Source organism: Enoplosus armatus, chromosome 6 (assembly GCF_043641665.1).
Source record: "Enoplosus armatus isolate fEnoArm2 chromosome 6, fEnoArm2.hap1, whole genome shotgun sequence".
NCBI lineage: Eukaryota > Metazoa > Chordata > Actinopteri > Centrarchiformes > Enoplosidae > Enoplosus > Enoplosus armatus.
The window spans coordinates 8482214-8502297 of NC_092185.1; the positions used below are offsets into that span (position 1 = coordinate 8482214).

Below are 20084 nucleotides of genomic sequence, written 5' to 3' on the forward strand. Positions count from 1 at the left end.
TAAGACAGTACTGTACAACCTGTAGAATATAGCAGCTTGCAGCATCTTTCAGTGCACCCACATACACACACACACACAGGCCAAATCGTTTTCTCACTCGTATACAAACATAATGTAGTTATAATATAAAGCCACCTCAATCACTTACACTGCTAAAAGAGATGTGTTAATCTGTTTCAAGGGCCATTCAGTCATCTCAGTGAAGCATCCATTACAGACAACGCAGTCACAAAGACCATCCCTGCTTTACCATGACAAAGTTTGAAGTGACAGACTTTGTGACGCTAATATCCAGAGTGGATTAGAATTGGAGGTCTGCCAAGGTCTGAGTGTGGGGAGAGGATAATTCATTCATCTCTGGCTCAAACAATCACACACACACACACACACACACACACACACACACACACACACACACACACACACACACACACACTCTCTCGCTCTCTCTCCTCTGCAGTTTTCTTTTTGCATACTGACATTGCTGCAGAAAAAAACTTGCACAAACAAATGCGAGCACATACACACACACACACAAACACACACACACACACACACACACACACACAATGAATTAACATATAGAGCTTGTGTGTATGTTACTTTTTCTGCTTTTTTTCAAATCCTATAAAGGCTGACCAGCCATACATTCCCTTCATCTACACAGAATGCAAAGAGCACGTTCATATATACAGTCAGTGGCTTTGTGATAACATTAAAATACTGAACATGGATTTTATTTGGGTGTTTCCGTACAGCTGACATCATTATCACACAGAAACGTGACTGAAAGCTGAAATGTAGATAACACACTGTACATCATTTATCTGCCTACCACGACATTCAATTCTCTTGTCATAGATCTATAAGACCCAAATCACCTTTAGAGTGTCACAAATACACTCATTAAAATACTATGTACAGTAAGGACCACTTTATCTACGCCCCTGGAGATGCATGGAGCTTGGTAAGAGTGCCCTTAACATTGCCCTACCACTGGATAGTTTTGTAAGTGGCCCATTGATGTACTCTACAGAGGGAGCTGCTGAACCACTGCACTTTGGTGTTCAAAACATTCAAGTAATGCCAGGAATCAAGAGTATTCACATGCACACATACCACTCTGGTGGATTTGCTCTCAAAAGAAAACCATGAAAAATGGATGAAACCGTTTGTTTGTCTGGTCTGCTCCCAACTCAATCAATCTTTGTTGCTGTAACATTCAACTTGTGTTCGGTCCCTTCTTTTACTATTCTATACTCCATTTCCTATGTCAAAGATATGAACAGTATCAACATTTCCTCTTCATTCTTACCATCACTGACTCTCAGAATCTGCATGGTATCTGATGATGATGTGTTTAAATCTTACATCACAGTGTTTCCCCATTCATTCATCTATTAAGAGTGTATCCTCACACCAGTCTTATTGATCTGTGGGCTATGTAGGTATGAACAACATACAAACCAGGTGTCCTGAGTGCACCGCTGGATTTACAGAAGTAGAGGCTCTAGGTTTTATTCTCTATTGAGTCTCTAGAAGATTTCAGGGTTGGGGTAATATCTGAAGACCTTGTAGATCCACTGTGTGAAGAAGGGCACATTGATGAAGATGCCAGGCTGGTTGGCCCGAGCACAGCCTCTGCCATGGACACTCACTCCCACAATAACCCTGATGTCACCATCCTGACACACAAGAGGGCCGCCATAATCCCTCTGCAAAAGAAGAAATAGATAGCACATTTTTCTACATCACTGGTTGAGAAATGGCTACCATCACTGTTCTCATCTGTGACAGAGTTAAATGAAAGTGAAGCAAAATTCATTTTTATATGCTGTGACAGACAGCGGCACCAGTATTTGTGAACATGGACAGTTCTCTTCCAAAGCTAGAAACCACAAAACCAAGGCTTTGATCACTGATGAAATTTAGTGCAACAGTCTCCAGCTGCTCTGTTTACAACGGACTGCATACTAAGCCACGGATTCAAAGAACATTTGTTTGAGATGTGGATCAAACTGAGCTTTGAAATCGCTGTTTTGTGCTTATATTCTCATAAATTCACACTGGGAACAATTACTTTATCCAAAGGCCTGTTCTTGTTTACCAACAAGGACTGAACTCACCATATGAATTCAAGTATGGAGTTTCCCTTCTGAACAGTTATTTGGCCTCATGTTTAAATGGTAAAACACTTCACTAGGAAAAGAATATGAACAAGTAACAGCTTACCTCACACACTCCCTCATTCCTCTTGCCTCCTGCACAGATCTTGGTGTTGGTGATGTGGAGGTTCCCTCTGTGCATCTCTCTACACCTCTCATTACTGACAATGGGCAGATCAACTGCCTTCAGTACGTCATCGTGGCCAGTGCCTGAAAGAGTCAAAGGTTGTACTTTATAGCCTCTTTTCTGTTGTAGCGTATGCAATACAAATGCCAACATTGTAATTTAGAACTCCTATGTTTTTGGCATAAATATAATATAGTGCTATATCATATTTAGCATGTTTCTATTTTCAAGAGCACGGAGGGAAGTCTGAATGGTTTATACAGAAATCATGGCACATTTGAACTTTTATTAAAAATATCAATCTTCCGTGATCTGTATTTCAAGCCACCCAACAAGCAATACTGACCCAAAGTTGAGAAACCAATTATTTAAGAAAGGACTATGTTACAATATACTTTCGCCCCTCCACCTTATATCATTTTAAAAGAGAATTTACAGAAATACTCAGGTTTATATTGCAATGCAATATAAATATAATATATATATAAATGTAATATAATATAAATGCAGGTTTATATTGCAAACCTGGGAGGCCTGGATAGCAGGTATATAACGGCTGTAGTGAATGTAGAATATAGAATGTCAGTACCTTTGGTCTCTCCCCATCCATACATTTTACATATTGTTCCTTCTGGGATGGAGCACCCAGCCACGGGTAGCTGAATTGTATGGACATTGTCTGCAGGAAGGGCAGGCCTGAACATTCATTGAATAAAAATAAAAAGTACAAAGCATGATAAACATCACACACACACACACACACAACATATGTATATCAATATATCTTTGAGATTATTTTTCCAGGTACTCACTTAGACAGCCTTATGAGGGCTAAACTGGAGCCCTCAGGACCACATATCACATGAGCTATGCTGACTTCCTGTCTCTTGGTCCAGTCAGGAGCACCCTCTCGAATATCTGAGACTCCCAGCCACACCTGATACTCACTGAGGTCTGGAACACTGGAGAGGCACAGGAAAGAGTTAAGACTTAATAAAAAACATTCCACATTTATTGCTCTACAACCTCCGACTGATCAGGACAGACAGTAGCAACTACATAGAGTCCGGTACTTATTCCAGAATATAGAGAAACACATATCAACTGAACACTTACATCTCACACTTAATATACTGAGGGCATAAAAGAAAAATGCACTGACAGTTCAAGGTTCAAGCAAAAGGAAAGAAAATAGATTAACAGACAGCGAGCTTTGAAGTTACCATGAGGAGAAGCACTGTCTGTCAGTGAGTACCCACTCCTCTCTTATTAGTGAACCCCCACACCAGTGCACCGACCTGAAGTGAGCACAAAACATAAATGACACATCAAGGACCAATCTAAGACATCAAAAGCTGTGAAATATCATACATGAACTCATGCTGCCATTGTTATAAACTGTACGTTGGCAATTCACAGAAATCCAGTTGTTCCCCTTGTGTGTAGAATTTAAGGAGAGGGGCTTAGAGTAGTACTAGGAAAACCTAACAATACAATGTTAGACTTTTGAACCACATCACAAAATCTTTGCACAACTCAAAATTGGTAATTGCAATGAGTTGATTTCTATTTCTCTATAAAACTATTGATGGATTATAAATGTTTGGCATCAAGGCTGCTACTGTATCTAGAACCATACAAAGAAACCCACATTTGCTAAAATGTTTGCATGCATGTGTTTCTCAACATTGTGGAAAGGCCTCAGAATGAGAACCCTCCACTGAAAACAAAAAGGCAAAGAAAAAACAATTCCACTGAATGTTTTATGAATTCAAGGGTGGCCTGGGCAGCCTAGTGTTCTTCTTCAGTGGAAGACGAAAATGTGTAGAATATTAAATGCACCCCCGTACCCTTTCTGTATGCTGACCATCCAGCTGCCGTCTGTTATGCCCACCGGACCTCCTCCCACAATCCTGGTTCTCTTATGGACAAAACACACCACAGAGGACAGCTCACCTGAAAAAGCAGAAACACACACACACACACACACACACACACACACACACAAATACTTGAATATATCTCATTTTACATAATATACATTTAATTTAAGACATAAATATTCATTCACAGACACAGACATAATGTAATTAATTGTGATATGTTGTTTACAATCGCAATAGAGGCACATGTGCTGCCTAATGACCCGCTATAATTATCATTGTATATAAAACATAACCAGTTATACTGATGAGGCCATTAATTAGGGTAATTATTGAGAATGTCCATATAACACATGGGTGTAATTGGAACTCTATAAGTCAAGAGATTGAGGGGTTCATCCTCTGTTCTTGAGTTATTATGTACAGAAGAATCACACCAAAAGACCAACACACACACACACACACACACACTCCTATACACACACACACACACAGAAACAGATGCCACCATGACAACATAATGTCCTGCATCATGTACCATAATAGCTGGACATAAAAGGTTCTGAAAACACCACTTGGAGGCTACCAAATACAAGATCAGCAGCTGAGCCACTCGCAAACACAGACAGACTGACAGAGACACTCACCCATTGGAATGGTGTTCTGTGAAGCATCACCTGCAGCAAGGAGAGGAGACAAACAAGGGATCAGAGAGTATTAACTGATACACGATAAGAAGCGACCACACACACAGGGGTGTAAATTTCACGGCGGCAATACAGCCACGGCCACCAGAGCTCTTGTGTTTGTGTGTCATGTCAGAATAATTCTTTAGAATCTGGAGGGCTCTAATTAAACGTAACAAGCCTTAAAGGAGTGTACTATGTGTTTGTAAGTTCTAGCTATTTAACAGTTATGCTGACCATTTACAAAGGCAACATTTTTCAATATACTCTTCCAATAGTTCCAGGTCAGCAACTGGTTTCCATTCATTACTGTACAGTATGAAAATCAATTAGCACACTTTCATAACCTGCTTATGTTGTGTAATGCATCAGAGTGAACATCACGTTTCATTTGTTGCCAACATTATTCTTGCATGTTGATGCAGTTTACATGACTGCACTGCATTTCCTCACAACATTAATGGAACTTTAGACAGTAGACAAAATACATCAACATTTCTAAAACACAGCAGCATTGTTTAAAAAATGATTAGCTGTGAGGTAAAATACAACGTGTAGTAAAACATGCAAAATCACTGGTATGAAAATGTATAAAAAATAGATTCTTATTGGCCAGAAGAATCGTTGATACCAGACACACACATATACACACAGACACACACATATACACACAGACACACACATATACACACACACATGCACACAGTCATGATGCCTCTGAGTCTTGGCCCATGTGGGAATAGTTAGAGAGAGCCCTCCCCTGTCTTCCTGATGAGTTGTGAATCTCCTCCGACACACATTGACCTGCTAGTGTAGACAGATCTACACACTGCAAATAAAGTGTGTGTGCGCGAGCCAGACAACCAGACACAGTGCAAGCAAATCTAACCTAGCTCTGTCTTAGATTAAGGAGTAAGACAAACTTTCAATTTCACACAGGCTCACCTCTGGCTGCATCTATGAAGGTATTGCATGTACACACTGCGCACTCACATGGTTTTACATTGCAGTAGTCCCAGGAAATGGCAGAGTTGTTGGTGTAACACCAGGGACCATGTTTGTCTTTATCAGGGTTTCTGCAGTAGTTTCCCTCCAGGCCAGCCATCAGCATGCCCCTCTCGCCACTGGACAAACACACAAACATAAAAGATCCAATAACTTATCTTTCATCAACATTCAATAAGCCCCAAAGACAATTTTCAAAACAAAAGTTATTTTCCCCTCTCAAGCAGATAATTCTTTGTTGACGAAACTAAAAAGGATTTGCCGGTGATTTATAACTATTAGTAAAAGCTGAACGACTTTAGCCAGATAGGATCTGGACAGTCAAACTGCACAGCTGCGTAGGCTCTGTCCCTCCGGACAAGATAAGAAGGTGATCTGCAGAGGAATTACTCACTGAGACAGTATGCACCCACCTACACTCAAATATCTAATAGGCTACATGCTCATGCAGACGTATCCCACACATGAGGTTATTCTCGTGAGTATTTAAAACCACAAACAGAATTATTTTCCCACACTGAATTCCTTGAACGATAAGGTGGAGAAATAGTAAGGGAAAAGGGACACATAGGAGAGGGATGCTGGGTACCAAATCACACCGATCCAGAGTTTCAGTTTGTGTGTTGCATTTTGAGCAGCTAGCATAACTGCCAGCTCTCACTGTGACTCCCCAACCCTGACTTTTGACCCCTGGGCAGGAGCCAAGCGTTGGAGCTGATTGGCTTTGAAGTGTTCCTACAAAGGAGGGGTTTGGGGTCAAAGGTGAGGAGTGAAGTGTATGTCCCCCGGCCAAGTTATCACTGGGAGTCATTCCTGCTGTGTTAGGTCATCTTCAGGGAAACACTTCTCCAGCCATTAGAAGATGCTGGGGAGGCTAGTCACGGCACCCGCAGGAGCCGTTTTCTTCTCTGAGAAACAGAGAGGCCTGACTTGATCCGCTAACAACAATAGGACTTAACTAGAGGTCAATAATAGGGCGCCGCCCTGCACTCACCACCACGTCTCAGGTTTGCACACATGGTTCTCGAAAACACCGACACATTCCCCTGCACACTGAGGCTGTCATGCACAAGCTTGTATCACAAAGAGCTAATTTCTCAAGCATTCTTCCTCCTGTTGAAACCCATGAAATTCTCAGGTATTTTCTGCTCATTATCAGTCGTTTCCTTTGATCCCATTGAGGTTTTAAAAAAAACTCTACACTATGAGAAACTCTCTCTGATGGGTTCAGTGTACTAGAGCTGTGTGACATCTTGATCTCTATTTTAGGCAGAGGCGCTTGTCTGCAGTTTATTGATGGTGCACGTCTGTTTTGTACATCACAGTGGAGTTTGGGAAAGTTATTAGGTTAGAAAGTAGCAGGGATCCAGTGGGCCAACCTGTTGCTGTGGTCTCTCCAGGGAGCACAGGGCAGATTTGATCTCGTCCTTGACTGCTCTCCTTGATAATTCTCTCCAAAGCCTTCATAGCAGTCTGTATTTGAACAAAAAGAGGAAATAAAATGAGACAAGCAGACACATACTTCGAGTCTGTACGAACAAAGAGCTTTGAACAAAAACATGCACAAAATGCAGTATTCAACATCAACTAAGCTTCTTTAAACCTGCATCACCACAACAATAGTTTTTGTCCATTCTTTTCCATAAAGTATTGTTGCATTACAAACTATAAAAAAAAACTGGGAACCAGTCAATAATACGCAGAAGAATAAAAATAAATCTTAGTTTCTGAGCTATCGTGGTTGTCATTGGATCGAGAATAGAATATGGGAACTCAAAGACGTCGTCCACAATGATGCCTAAGAAAAACACAGGTCATAAATACGGTTTTGAAGCTGTCACCCTGCATCTCATTTCTATGTGGGAACGTATTCAACCCTCGAGGGTAGACCACAACACAACCTCAGAGAGGGTTTATAATCCCAATGCAAGGCCACATAATCCCAAAGACATATCCCTAAAATCCCTTGGGAAATTTGCATTTGTGTACTCAGCCACAGATCTACATCTTTTACTTCCAAATCTCTTGCTACCCCAGAAAGAATCCCATCCAGCACTAATCCTTCCACTCCATCTTTCACTGTCCAGTGAGACCTGACGATCCTGAGCTGCTGTCAGAGTTGGTTTATGTGAGGCGAGGTGGTCAGTCCTTCCCACAGTCCTATAGGGCTGCAGTTGTCCGCAGGGACGGAGAAAAACGCGGTTACAAGCCAACATGTGTGGTTACGGGGTCTTGTGAACTCCGCAGTCCACAAAATATAAAAATGCAGAATATTTCTCTGCTTCGGATGTAAAGAAAATCACCCTTTCCTTAGCTGTTTTGAGCGTCAAATAAAGCTGTTGAGTCTCTCACCACTGACAGGCTTGTTGTGGGTACCGCACTGAGGGATGTTGGTGCAGAACATTGTGCGGACTCTTGGGTCTGTAGTAAAGCACCAGGGGAATTCCTGGCCATCTGGATTCCGACAGTAGTTTTCTCTCAGGTCCCTGGAAAACACAGAGAAAGTCTTCCTGTAATCTGCCTGGTTTTAAGTGCATGCAGGTGGGTGAGTGAGTGGATGCATGTCTTTTGTGAGAGTCTGACTCACTTGCAGGGGTAGGCTTGAGGTATGAATGAGTGGTTATGGGGATACTGAGAGTCCCAGCGTTGGCAGATGAGTCCAGTGGGCATCACGTCTACTGTCCCCCTATAACCCTCTCCTCTTCCCTGGTAACACTCGGTTGTTTCCACCACATTACTTTTAGGAGGTGTTGCTGTGAAGGTGCAAACATATATAAAGGGGTGGGTGACTTTGATCAAGGTAACATACAGCATGTTTATATTCACTCAAGTAACTTGTGCGATTACCCAGATTAAGGAAATAGTTGGATTAAAGTTTTAAAGGGGAATAAAAAAAAACAAGTGTAGTAGTTAAAGCTCTAGATCTTGTTATAGTATATAGTGTTATAGTTTAAGATACATGTAGACAATTAAAACACTGATAAAAATCAGAAAAGGAAAGAGATGGAAGATGGAAAGAGACATTAAAAAAAGCTACTAAGACTAAACTCCCTGACTTACTTCCTTCAACATACACAAATAATGCATGACTGATGATCACAATTATGTCGCTATAGGCAACCCCCCAAATTCCACGTCAGCATGAATTTTCACACGTGGTTGTACCAAAATAGAAAAGGGCATTTATTTAATAATTAAAACGTCTCGCTAATTTATGTTGCGATTTGCACGGAAAAGGCAAAGACATGGATAAAAGCCAAATTTGGTTATAATGGTGGATGGAGAGGTGTGGGAAACGAGAGAGTTGGTAAGTGAACTTTGTAAGAGCAAGGCGAACTTCAGATGAACTGTGGCACTGCACTGAAACCTTGATGAACTGGACTATAGATTATATAATAATACTCTGACATGCAGGGCACACCACAACACACCACGCATATTTTCCATTTGCCTGCCCTTCTATTGTTATTTCTCCCACTCATACATGTGATGTAGAGGTCCCGGTTCCAGTCGTAAAAACCACACAATGCAGGATTTTATCTCTAAACTGTCAACACCAAATGGTCCAAACTGTAACAGACAATTTGCTCAGGAACAGGAGTGATGCCCAAATCAATTGGCCCAAACATTCCAGTGTGTCGACACCCTGAGGTCTTAAAGTGTTTACGTGAGAGTTGAAAATCCTTCCCTTTATCTGGTTGTAATCAGGTTGTTGTTGTAGTACGTGTACAAACAATTATAAACAATAATGACTAGTAAATTATTGAGATATTCAATGTGACAGTGCCATCATGAATGGCTAAACAGCCTCAATGTCATGGCCACCTGCTTTCTGCAGAATAGCTCACTCTACGGGTTTAGAGGAGCTTCAGTATAATGAGGCTGATATGGCCAAAATTGGAAAAACAAGGCAGGAAATCTTATCTGCTCTACTTTTCTTTATAGAGGGGCTGCTCATTACGCACGAGTTACACAAGTTCATTAGCCTGAACATTGTGCATGATTGTATCCAACAATGTGTAAAGCTGCAGATCTTCAAGACTCTAAAACAGACATTTTCTGTCCATACAATGTGTCTAAAAATAGATATGCACTAGTTGTGACAGTAAACAAAAGAGCAGGCCTTGACAAAAGAACACTTTGTCTCTGTCTCTTGCTCTCCCCTCTCTGCCTTGTTTTGATTAAGACTAACTGGGTCGTAAACTTGGTCTGTTCCCAACAAACTCCCCTATCAGAGAGAGAGAGAGACAGAGAGAGTGCAGAGGGGGAGACGGTTTTTAGAGGGGAAAAAGCAGGAGGGGAACAGTGAATCACTGGGTCCACATGGAGGAGTGCCATCTAGTAAACATGGTGCCAGGACTGCTGATGATTCTAGCAGGCAAACAGGCCAGTCACAGACTCAAGAGAAAGAAGCTGAGCCCAACAATAACACCAGAGCTCTCTCTGTTTTATGTTCTTAAGGACCACAGCGGCTGTCTCAGAGACTCGTCACTGATTATAGGTCAAATAAGAGCATATAGCATCTGCTGGCTTAGTACAAGTGTATAGACACAAAAAACACAAAGCCAGACGTGCCATGTGCACCTAGCGCTTACACATCAATCACACTGCTCACACTAAGTGTGTGGGGTGTAATGAAAGCAATCTGCTTGTAGTGTGTATGACCCTGGTGTTGTGTCTGTATGTGTAACAGGAGGTTAATGTGGAGCAGTAACTGAGCCCTGTGCAGTTTGAACACCACACATAAGAGCTGGCATAGAACAATAAACAGCAGGCCAGTGGCGCAGGGGAAAAATAAACATTGTGGCTATTAGAGAAGACATAACAGAGAGCCAAAACTAAGGAGGGGAACACTGTGTGTGTTTGTGTGTATTCCATAGTATCAGCCAATGAGAGGGAAAGGAGTGGTGAAATGAAAGGTACAGGAAGTTGTAAATTCTGGTGTAGTCCGTCACACTTCATGGATCTGTACAGAACACAAACACACCCATACACAGATAGGCATAGATTTCCACTTAACATGCATGACAAATGCTAATGCACTCAAACACACACAAACAAACATGCATGCTTACCACAAACTTTGATGTTGCAGTACTCCCAGGGTGTGTTTGGGTCCGTGGTAAAGCACCAGGGTCTGTGGCGTCCGTCTGGGTTCCTACAATAGTTATCATCCAGGCCCTTGTCAGGGTACCTAAAACAAAACATGCAGTATAACAAACTTAGTGTATAGAAAAAAGCTGTATTAGTGAAAAACATGGCACAAAACATCTGTTCACACTGTTGCACGGCCCATAGTACCATTATTACTGAAGTTAAGTAATAATGGCACAAAACACTAATTGTCATATCATTCTCAAAGTCCAGAGGTACCAGAAAAGACAATCATGTTTCTGAATCCTTAGCAGACCAGAGCACAAGTGGAGCGACAATTCACGATTGCATGCAACTGAGACATTAATAACTGGAATGGTGCAAGGACTCCATCTGTAAATCTGTTCAGAACTCAGGGGAGTGAGGAAGATAAAAGGCTGCACCACTACAGGTGTTCTACAGTAAGTCATCCCAAAGTCCCACATCTCTCCAGGCCTCCAGCCTCCAGGCGTGCAGTATCAGGCTGCAGGACCCTCTCATTACATTAGTGCTATGAGCAGTCTGGGGCCTCATTTACACAAACACTGGGATGATTAAGGATGTGTTAACGAGTCCCCACTAATCCAGACCACCTGCCACCCGAGTAGCTGGAACACTCTCTTGACACAGACGCACACGCACACGCACACAGCAGGTATGCATACACACACACACACACACACACATCCACAAACAAAGATCATGTAAGGAATACTAAAAAAATAAATGGCCTCCCTAAAATAGGTATAAGCTTATCTCACGGCTGGACACGAGTCTGCTTTATAATCTACTGAGAGCTTGAAGGAATTTGAGCCAATTAAGTCAGAATGAAGAGTTTTCCCAGCATAGTGCTGCTAAAAACACACAATTACACACTGGATTCTGATGGCATTCCTTCAGGGAAAGGCACACTGGCTGACTCCAAATCACTTCATCTCCAGAGTTAGTGCGTCACAACCACATGGAGTTACTGTATGAACTTATTATTACATAAGGTATTCTCATGCTTTTTGCTATTAAATTACATGTATCCATGCGTGTGGGCTCAAGTGGGATTGAGCATGCACAATTTAATGTGATGCTGAGTGATGCAGATGCGTGTGTGTGCGTGTGTGTGTGTGTGTGTGTGTGTGTTTTACCTCTTAGGGTGGTGCAGGTGTTTGTGAGGCACATCCAGGTCCCAGCGCTGGCATTCCTTTCCACTTTCTGTGTGGTCCATGGGTCCTCTGTAATCTTCCCCATTACAGTTCATGCACTCAACTATACAGCAACACATGCACACATAGACACACATATCCACAAACACACAGAGCAGCAGCTTAGAGAAACTATCAGAAATTCCCTATCCACTCTTTCTTGTATCAGTGACACATTGCTTTCACAATGAGACACCACCACTTGACAAAAACAAGGACATCCAACCAAATGATTGAAAACACTGAACGAAAATAAATCATGATACTTTCAGTAGAATAGCTCTGGGTTGACAAAGCAATAAACTTGAACATATCATCCAATTTAATACATTTTAGGTCATGGTTTTCTGTCCCAAAATTATTATTGTCATTATACACATACACTTAATGTATGGAAGCACATATTATGTGTCACACTAATGAAGGCAATGGTTTCTTTGATGTAGAGAAGACACCATTTGTTGCATGGTGAGTAGTACACACTGTCTAGTGTAAACAACAGAGAGTGTGCAGATTAGAAACAGATGTTTATGAGTCCACCGCTGTCATGACGGAGCACATTTAATACCACTGGCTGCACGTGTATGTGTGTGTTTGCGCACGCCATGTTTGCGTGTCTGTGCGTATGTTTCCTATTAGGACCAGCTAATTTCTGGAGAAACCCTTCCAGTCATTTTCTTCTGAATGATTGCAGGCGCTCTATCAACATAAAAAGTTATTATCTCTGTAGTACAACTTGTGATAACCCAGTGGGACACCATATGTGAGTTGGAGAGCAAGAAGGATTCCCATCCTGTCTTATCGAACCACAGCCTGGTTCCTCATTAACGTGATCCAGTGTCATACATGCAGCGGAAACAACCCCTCTGACAGCATGAATCCCCAGGGATTAGATAACAGAGGTCATTATCATCCCCTTCTTCGGGGGGACATCAGTGCCTGACAGTAATATTGTGTGATATAACATAGAGGCTGAAACAATGGTGGGAAAGTGTTTTTCTTTCATCACAATGGAATACATTTTTAATAAACGTTTTACTCATACAGAGCCATAACTCAACAATTTCCTTCCATGTGTGTCACAGGGGTGGATAAAATAGCTAACAATTTACCTATAGGAGACGACAGGGAATTAATATCCTCTAACATTCCAGCTCCAGCCTCTTAGGTTCAAACCATTTATAAAACCTGGACCTGATGGAATGAGAGAGGACAGCATAAGCTGCACCCCACACCTGGAAACTGCTGCAGCTGGCCTCAGCAAATACAGAAAACCTGTGCCACACACACATATACACACACAGATGTAGAGCGGAGCACAGCGTTGCTCAGTCCAAGGCACTGTGTGATTGCCTAATTTGCTGCAACTCATTTCAGACTATCAAGCCTCAATGGTGAGGCAATTTGCAAAGTGAAATGGGCATTATTTTAAAATGAACGTCCGCTCAGATGGATACAAAGCATATTTTGTGTGTGTATGTGTGTGTGTGTGTGTGTGTGTGTGTGTGTGTGTGTGTAGCCTACCCTCTGAACACTGTGGTATGCCACACTCCTGGTGTCTGAGGTGCGGCCGAGGGTCAGTGGTAAAGCACCATGGGCCAACGGTGGAGTTGTCTGGGTTACGACAGTAGTTTTCTCTGAGGTCCTTCTTCCTGAACCTCTTGGACATGAATCTGTCAGGAGCAGAACCCCAGTTACACAAACAGACACATGTACCAAGACCGGTTGCCAAGTATTTCAGCTAGCATGCAGAGCAGCCTCTTTTTGAAAAACACCCAAGGCCACACCTTCTGTTGTCTTTTTTTAATCGGTGACAGAATGACGAGTCCTATCCTCATTTATGAGACAGCTGCTGCTTCACTCATAAATGAGGCTGAAACCTGCCTGCAAACATGACCAGTGAAAAATTGTGTAAAAAATGATTGATGGCAACGCTAATGGATCGAACCACCGATGACATGATGTTGTTAATGAGAGAAAACACATTAATATGTAGAAGCAATGTTAGTTTTCCATGAGGCTTGTTCTGAGCATAGTGTAAACACAATGACTCATATCTTCTGCATCAGGCAAGCACATGGCTGTGGTCACCAGATGCGATGATGGACAAAGTGTAGTCTTTGAGTCAAGCTGTGTTTTTCCACATGATGATGAAAGTTCTGAAGTAGCCTTTCAGTGGAGTGGGTAATGACGGGTACAGAAATGAGAAGGCCTTTGCTGGGCAATCAAAAAAAGACGAGAAACCTTTCACTGATAAAAATGTGTAGTGAGTTTCCCATGCCTGTAAGCTGACTGATAAAACATACAAAGCGCCTGGGTTTAATTACCTGATCTACAGAGACATTAATGGCAGTCTGATAAAACAGGTTCACAGGAGGTACAAACGTGCTCTGCCCTCTTTGATTCGTCTGCTGCAGCGACAACTCACTACAAAGCCTTTCAAAGTCATTTAATACCTCTGAGTAGAGGGGAGTGGAGAAAGAAGGAGGTAGCATGAGGTTCAAAGAAAATAAAGGTCTAAGATAAAGTGTATGTGTCTTGTGCACGGTTCTGTGATGGTTATTAATATCTTGCATATGATAAACTTTGCCCTTATTTTACTGGTATTTTCTCCTCAGCATTTTTCCAGCATTGTCCTCCCTTGACACAAGATATTACACTGCAAACATAACCACCACAGAACTGAGTCTTTTTTTATTAATGGTTTTATTTAAACCATTGAATACCTTTAATTGGATATCATGGCCTGTGTTTTCTTATGACTAGTGGAGTCATTTGTGTCATATTGTCATGTTTCAGAAACCATGATGGCAAATTATTCACTCAGAATGAACTGCATCTACAGTAGACAGAATATGAGGCTAAATACATCAAGTATATGTGCAGTTATACTGTTGCTTATCAGACAATTACTAAAGATAAGTGCTAATTTAAGTTTCATAATCCTGTAGAAAGCATTGCTTCACTTGGATCTTTTGTTTTTAAACTCCACTTAATTGGCTTTTTTCTTCTACTGGGAGCTACACTGTATCAGAAAATATGCCTGAATATTGAAAAGTACTTTATCTAGGAATTTAGTTGGGGGATGTACCTAGAGTTTAACCAAAGGCTGCATATTAGATATGATCCTAATCCCAGTAAAAAAAACACACACACACACACACACACACATGCACACACACACACACCTAGATAAACAGTAGGGCCACAGCAGGAAATGATCTGTGACTCTGTAAAGCGTTACAATGAGGTCAGTTCTGATGAATGACTGATCCCAGGAGCCTAATCAACCCCTAATATATCATACTCATATACACATGCACACACATACAGACTAGCCCCTGGCTACTAGCTAACTGCACCACTAACAGTAAGAGGCAGCTTTAACACTACTTTGTTTGACATTGTGGTGAAATGAACAACAGATTCTTACTTGTGTTCATGAGGAATAGGAGAGGCCCAGGCCTGGCACAGGATCCCGCTCACTGTTACCGACCTCCGCCCCCTGTAGCTCTGACCTGTTCCCACAATGCACTCCCTGACATAGTCTGAAAGACAGTGGATGGGGAGAGACAGAGACAGAGAGACAGTAAATGACAACAACCTGATTGCAGTGTGTTGCACACAGAGCCAGTATGGATGATGAAGAAAACAGACAGAAGAAGAAGAAGACAGAGTTTAACAAGGACATGACAATGCCAAAAGCCAAATCTGTTTTCCTAATCTTCTGCAAAACATTTGGATGCAGTAAAACAGGCTACACAGCTTGCGTGTTCACTGTTGTGGTCAGTCAGAGTCAAGTGGGGTGGGGGTTTCCATCGTTTACACAAACACTGCTTAATGACAGAAAATGAACCCTAATGTGCTGCGACACAATAAACACGACAATGTTCCTTGCCCTTCCTTGTGTTCCTCTTGAGGGATGCCATCCCTTCAAAGCTACAATCACTCTGATATAGGCATTTATAGAGTTATAACATTCTCCTACATATTTTAAAACAAGTGACTATGTAGAGACATTTTCCTGATGGAGAGATATGGTGACAGAGGGAGACACCACTTTAGTATCAGCTGGTGTGGGAGAGAAAAGGTGGGACTGTAGAGGGCACCTTTCTTTTGATAGAGTTGGTAGTTGAAGTCCTGTTGGATCTGAGCTCCTGGAGAGTTCCTGTCGAACGACAGCCACTGGCATTTCCTGTTTTTATGATCATAGAGAAATGCTCTGGAGAATAAGGAGGAAAGGAAAGGAGGAAGAGAGAACAGGGGGATAGTGAAGTACATAATGGTCAGTTTCCTTTAACTTCTTGGAGTAAAAGGCAGCCCAGGGTAATTAACAGAGCTGTTACATGAGTATTCAAAGCAGTCAGGGGGCCTGCTAAACCCGACGGACAACAATGCATTACACCTGTGAAAAACATAATTAAGGAGCTTGCAAAACCACCGCTTTACTCTCTGTGTATTAACAGCCATTCACATTGAGGGACTTTACCAGTTACTTTACCATGTTACCAAAAAGAAAAACCTGCAGCTGAGAGGGTAATCCCGTAAGCGCAGACATACCTGCAGGTGAAGGGGAGTCTTCTGTTGCGGCTGCAGGCTTTGGCGCACTTGGCCATGCTCAGCTTCTTGCTTTTGGTCGGGTAGGAGGAATCAGGAGAGACGACAACAAGTCGTATGCCATCAGTCTTCTGGTAGTCCTGGAGTGCATTTCTCCTGCTCTCTGATACACAAATGAATGTCCATGACCATTCAGCAGTACATTACATACATTACATTTTAGAGGCTTAGCTGACAAATTAAGAGATATGTCTTAGACAGGACACAAGCTGGTGTTGGGGAGGTCTGCCAGCCAAAGGCTTATGTCTCTGGTGACAATAATGTATTACTAGCCTGGTCATTACAGCAAGTAAGTCTGCCTACTGCCTACTGCACACAAACACACCAGCAAACCCTTCTCTGTGGTCTGGGAGACAGTGTGGACAATCTGCTAATGAGCCCAGCTAGACTGAGAACACAAGGCAACAGCATTACAATGTGTGAATTAGTCTGCTTTAACTGTTATCAATCTATAGGACCTAATAGGATGCGCAGTCATTTATCACTGCCCCCAATTAGACCAAGGCTGACACACACACACACACACACAGAGAGAGAGAGACACACACACACACACACACACAGAGAGAGAGAGAGACACACACACACACACACACAGAGAGAGAGAGAGAGAGAGAGAGAGAGAGAGAGAGAGACACACACACACACACACACACACACACACAGAGAGAGAGAGAGACACACACACACACACACACACACACACACACACACACAGTGAGGGAAATCAGTGTTGTGTCTGTATGTTGCCTCAGTTGTTGGCAGGTACTCTCTGCATCTCTGCAAAATCAGAGTTCCAGTTAGACATTTACATTTAGACAGAAAACTCATGCCACCTCCTCCTTTCTCCTCCTACCTCTTTCATCTCTCTGCCTATATGCACTTCAGTCGATTCAAGAGCTTTTATCAACACAGAAAAAGAAACTTCACGGCGCTTCTGTTGGAAAGGTTCCCCCGAAAAGCGGTCGATTCCTGGAATTACGTGTCATGTAAACAACAGAAAGGCATCAGACGTAAGAGCCGGTGTTACAGGTTCAGTATCTGGGTGTTTTGGGGGAACCTGAGGATCGCAGAGGACCAGAGGCGTCGCGTTTGTCCGATCCTCGACTTGAGTTCAGCGTCTCGGCAGTTTCTCTGCCTGAGTGCCTGAGAGCAATGAGCCGCAAAATCGCACTCTGTCAGGACTACAGGAAGACTGAACCACTAATTTGATTTTAATATGGGCCACTTTGTGGGACGGTGGGTTATATCTATTCACTTTATCATAGGCTTTATTTATCTCGTGATCCATTCAGATAAGGTAGCCAATGCGTCCCTGTGCGGTGTAATGCGCTCTGACACAGAGCGGTTGCGATGATACTACAAGAGTTGAGATTAAAAAGGATCGTTAATAATGGCAAAAGCATCGTTTTCATCTCTGTCCACAAACTTATTATTTCTTCCAGGAAAGGTCAACTTCAGAAATGTTCTCATGAGTGCGTTCTGACACTAAAATCACTTAAACACGCTGTCTTGTTAGAATTAGAGGATACAAATAATCAAAATGAACTGAACACTGGCCTATACATAGAGACTGATGCCGTAGAGGGACTGTGGGAATATTTTCTACAACAGACGACAATTAAGTTATATTTACAAAGCTTCTCTGCATGTTTGACAGTCCGTTTTGCAAACCAACGCGTCCGGCAGCAGCTCCAGCCCGGTGACAGGCGTCAGGGAGCAGCCCGAGCAGTTGTAAATGGTTTTCACCAAACTTACCAGAACAAGAAATGATGAAGAGTCCGAGAATCAGCTTGTAAATCCACATCGCCGCGACACAAAACAACAGTTTCAGAAACAAAATTTGCAATGCTGCTCGCTGTGCTGTCGGACCGCAACCAGGAGATGTTGCTTCCACCACTGCACAGATGATGCGTCTCCTCTCTATGTACTTCCTCGCCCCCCCCTCCTCCCCCCTCCCTGCGTGTGTGTGTGACACTTTATCTCTCTCTCTCACTCTCTCGCCTTTTCTTTATCTCTTTCTCTTTGTATCTCTCCTTCTCTCCATCCATCCTCACTCCAATTCAAGTGTTATTTTCATTGTCCTGAATGTCACTAACAATATCGGCAAAGCTTCAGTGACAGTGTTGAATGTGGCACAATATGATCTCATGTCACTCTATGTGTTGTGTGTGTGTGTCATTGGGCTATAATTGTGTGTTACCATGTGTTCAGACTCAATAACCAAGAACATTATAAGCAGGTTGTGGTTCTTTCTCTCTGTCTTTCTGTCTAACGTTGTTCCCAGACCTTCGTGACTTCCCATCTATACCATCCAAAAACTACTGAAATCCTCAGCCTATCCTAACAGCATGCTATACAATTACACAAGGCATGAGGTCTTGTCAGAATGTAACAGAAGCCGTACAGTGGCACTACATGAGAGCTGAGATTCAATATAAAAACATATAAAGCATCTGCACATTCTGATCCGTGCATGTATTTACTGAGGTAAGCTTTTGGCCAGGGGGCCTTCTTCAATAAATGAATATTAGAGAGACTTAAAAATAAGGTTGTCAAAGATGCCCTTCCGAAAGAGGCATCCTATAAATGGCTGTGGAAAACATTTGACGAATATAATAATATTTGTATTTATTCATCCGATTCTGTGTCCACCCCTCTGTCACACAGCAGCATCCCACTCAATTATCTTTTTTGTATCAGTTGTTTTTCCAAGATCACCGAGCAGCACAGTGTGCAAAATGAAACAGATGTTGGCAGGCACTTGTCAGTGGCAAGGGCACTCAGTTGGGATGTTAAAGATGGGGGAGGAGTGTGTGGGGTTGTTTATGCCCCCCCCCCCCCCATGTCAGATAAGAAGTGAAGTTGCTGGTGGGGGGGGGGGGGGGGGCTGGATGAGGACAAGACATCCCAATCTAAGTGTCATGTCTGTTTCCAGCGATGACAGCATGAGCTAGGAGACGTGACACTTAGCCGGCCTGAGCCTTTTCTCTAAACAGCCCTGATGCTGCAGCCAAAGCAGCACTCCTGTAAATAGAAACCACCTTAGTTATCACAGTGCAGATTGAGAGTTACTGCATCGTGGGGATTCCCGGTATTTTGTTTAAACTCACACCATGTGCACAAAACAAAACAGAGGAATAGATGGATAAATATGTAGGAGGAGGCAGACTCCATCTCTATCTCCTTTCTGGTTCAATGAGTAATGCTCCTGCGGCTTCCTGAGAGGACCACAGAGTCATTCGCAATAATAAACAATCAGCCATGAGTCA

The 20084-nt window shown here is 42.5% G+C and overlaps 1 protein-coding gene across 1 annotated transcript; it reads right to left on the reverse strand.

Moving 5' to 3' along the window:
- Positions 1 to 1535: 1535 nt before the first annotated feature.
- Positions 1536 to 18619, reverse strand: hgfb (hepatocyte growth factor b). The gene is made up of 18 exons (XM_070906993.1): positions 18571 to 18619; positions 16756 to 16915; positions 16305 to 16417; positions 15629 to 15743; positions 13720 to 13868; positions 12139 to 12259; positions 10942 to 11060; positions 8454 to 8619; positions 8219 to 8352; positions 7246 to 7339; positions 5855 to 5985; positions 4823 to 4852; positions 4143 to 4248; positions 3516 to 3590; positions 3105 to 3254; positions 2882 to 2988; positions 2233 to 2375; positions 1536 to 1715 (listed from the first exon to the last, which is right to left on the reverse strand). Exons 1-18 carry the CDS (start codon positions 18617 to 18619, stop codon positions 1536 to 1538), a joined length of 2142 nt encoding a protein of 713 aa, XP_070763094.1.
- Between the last annotated feature and the right edge of the window lie 1465 nt (positions 18620 to 20084).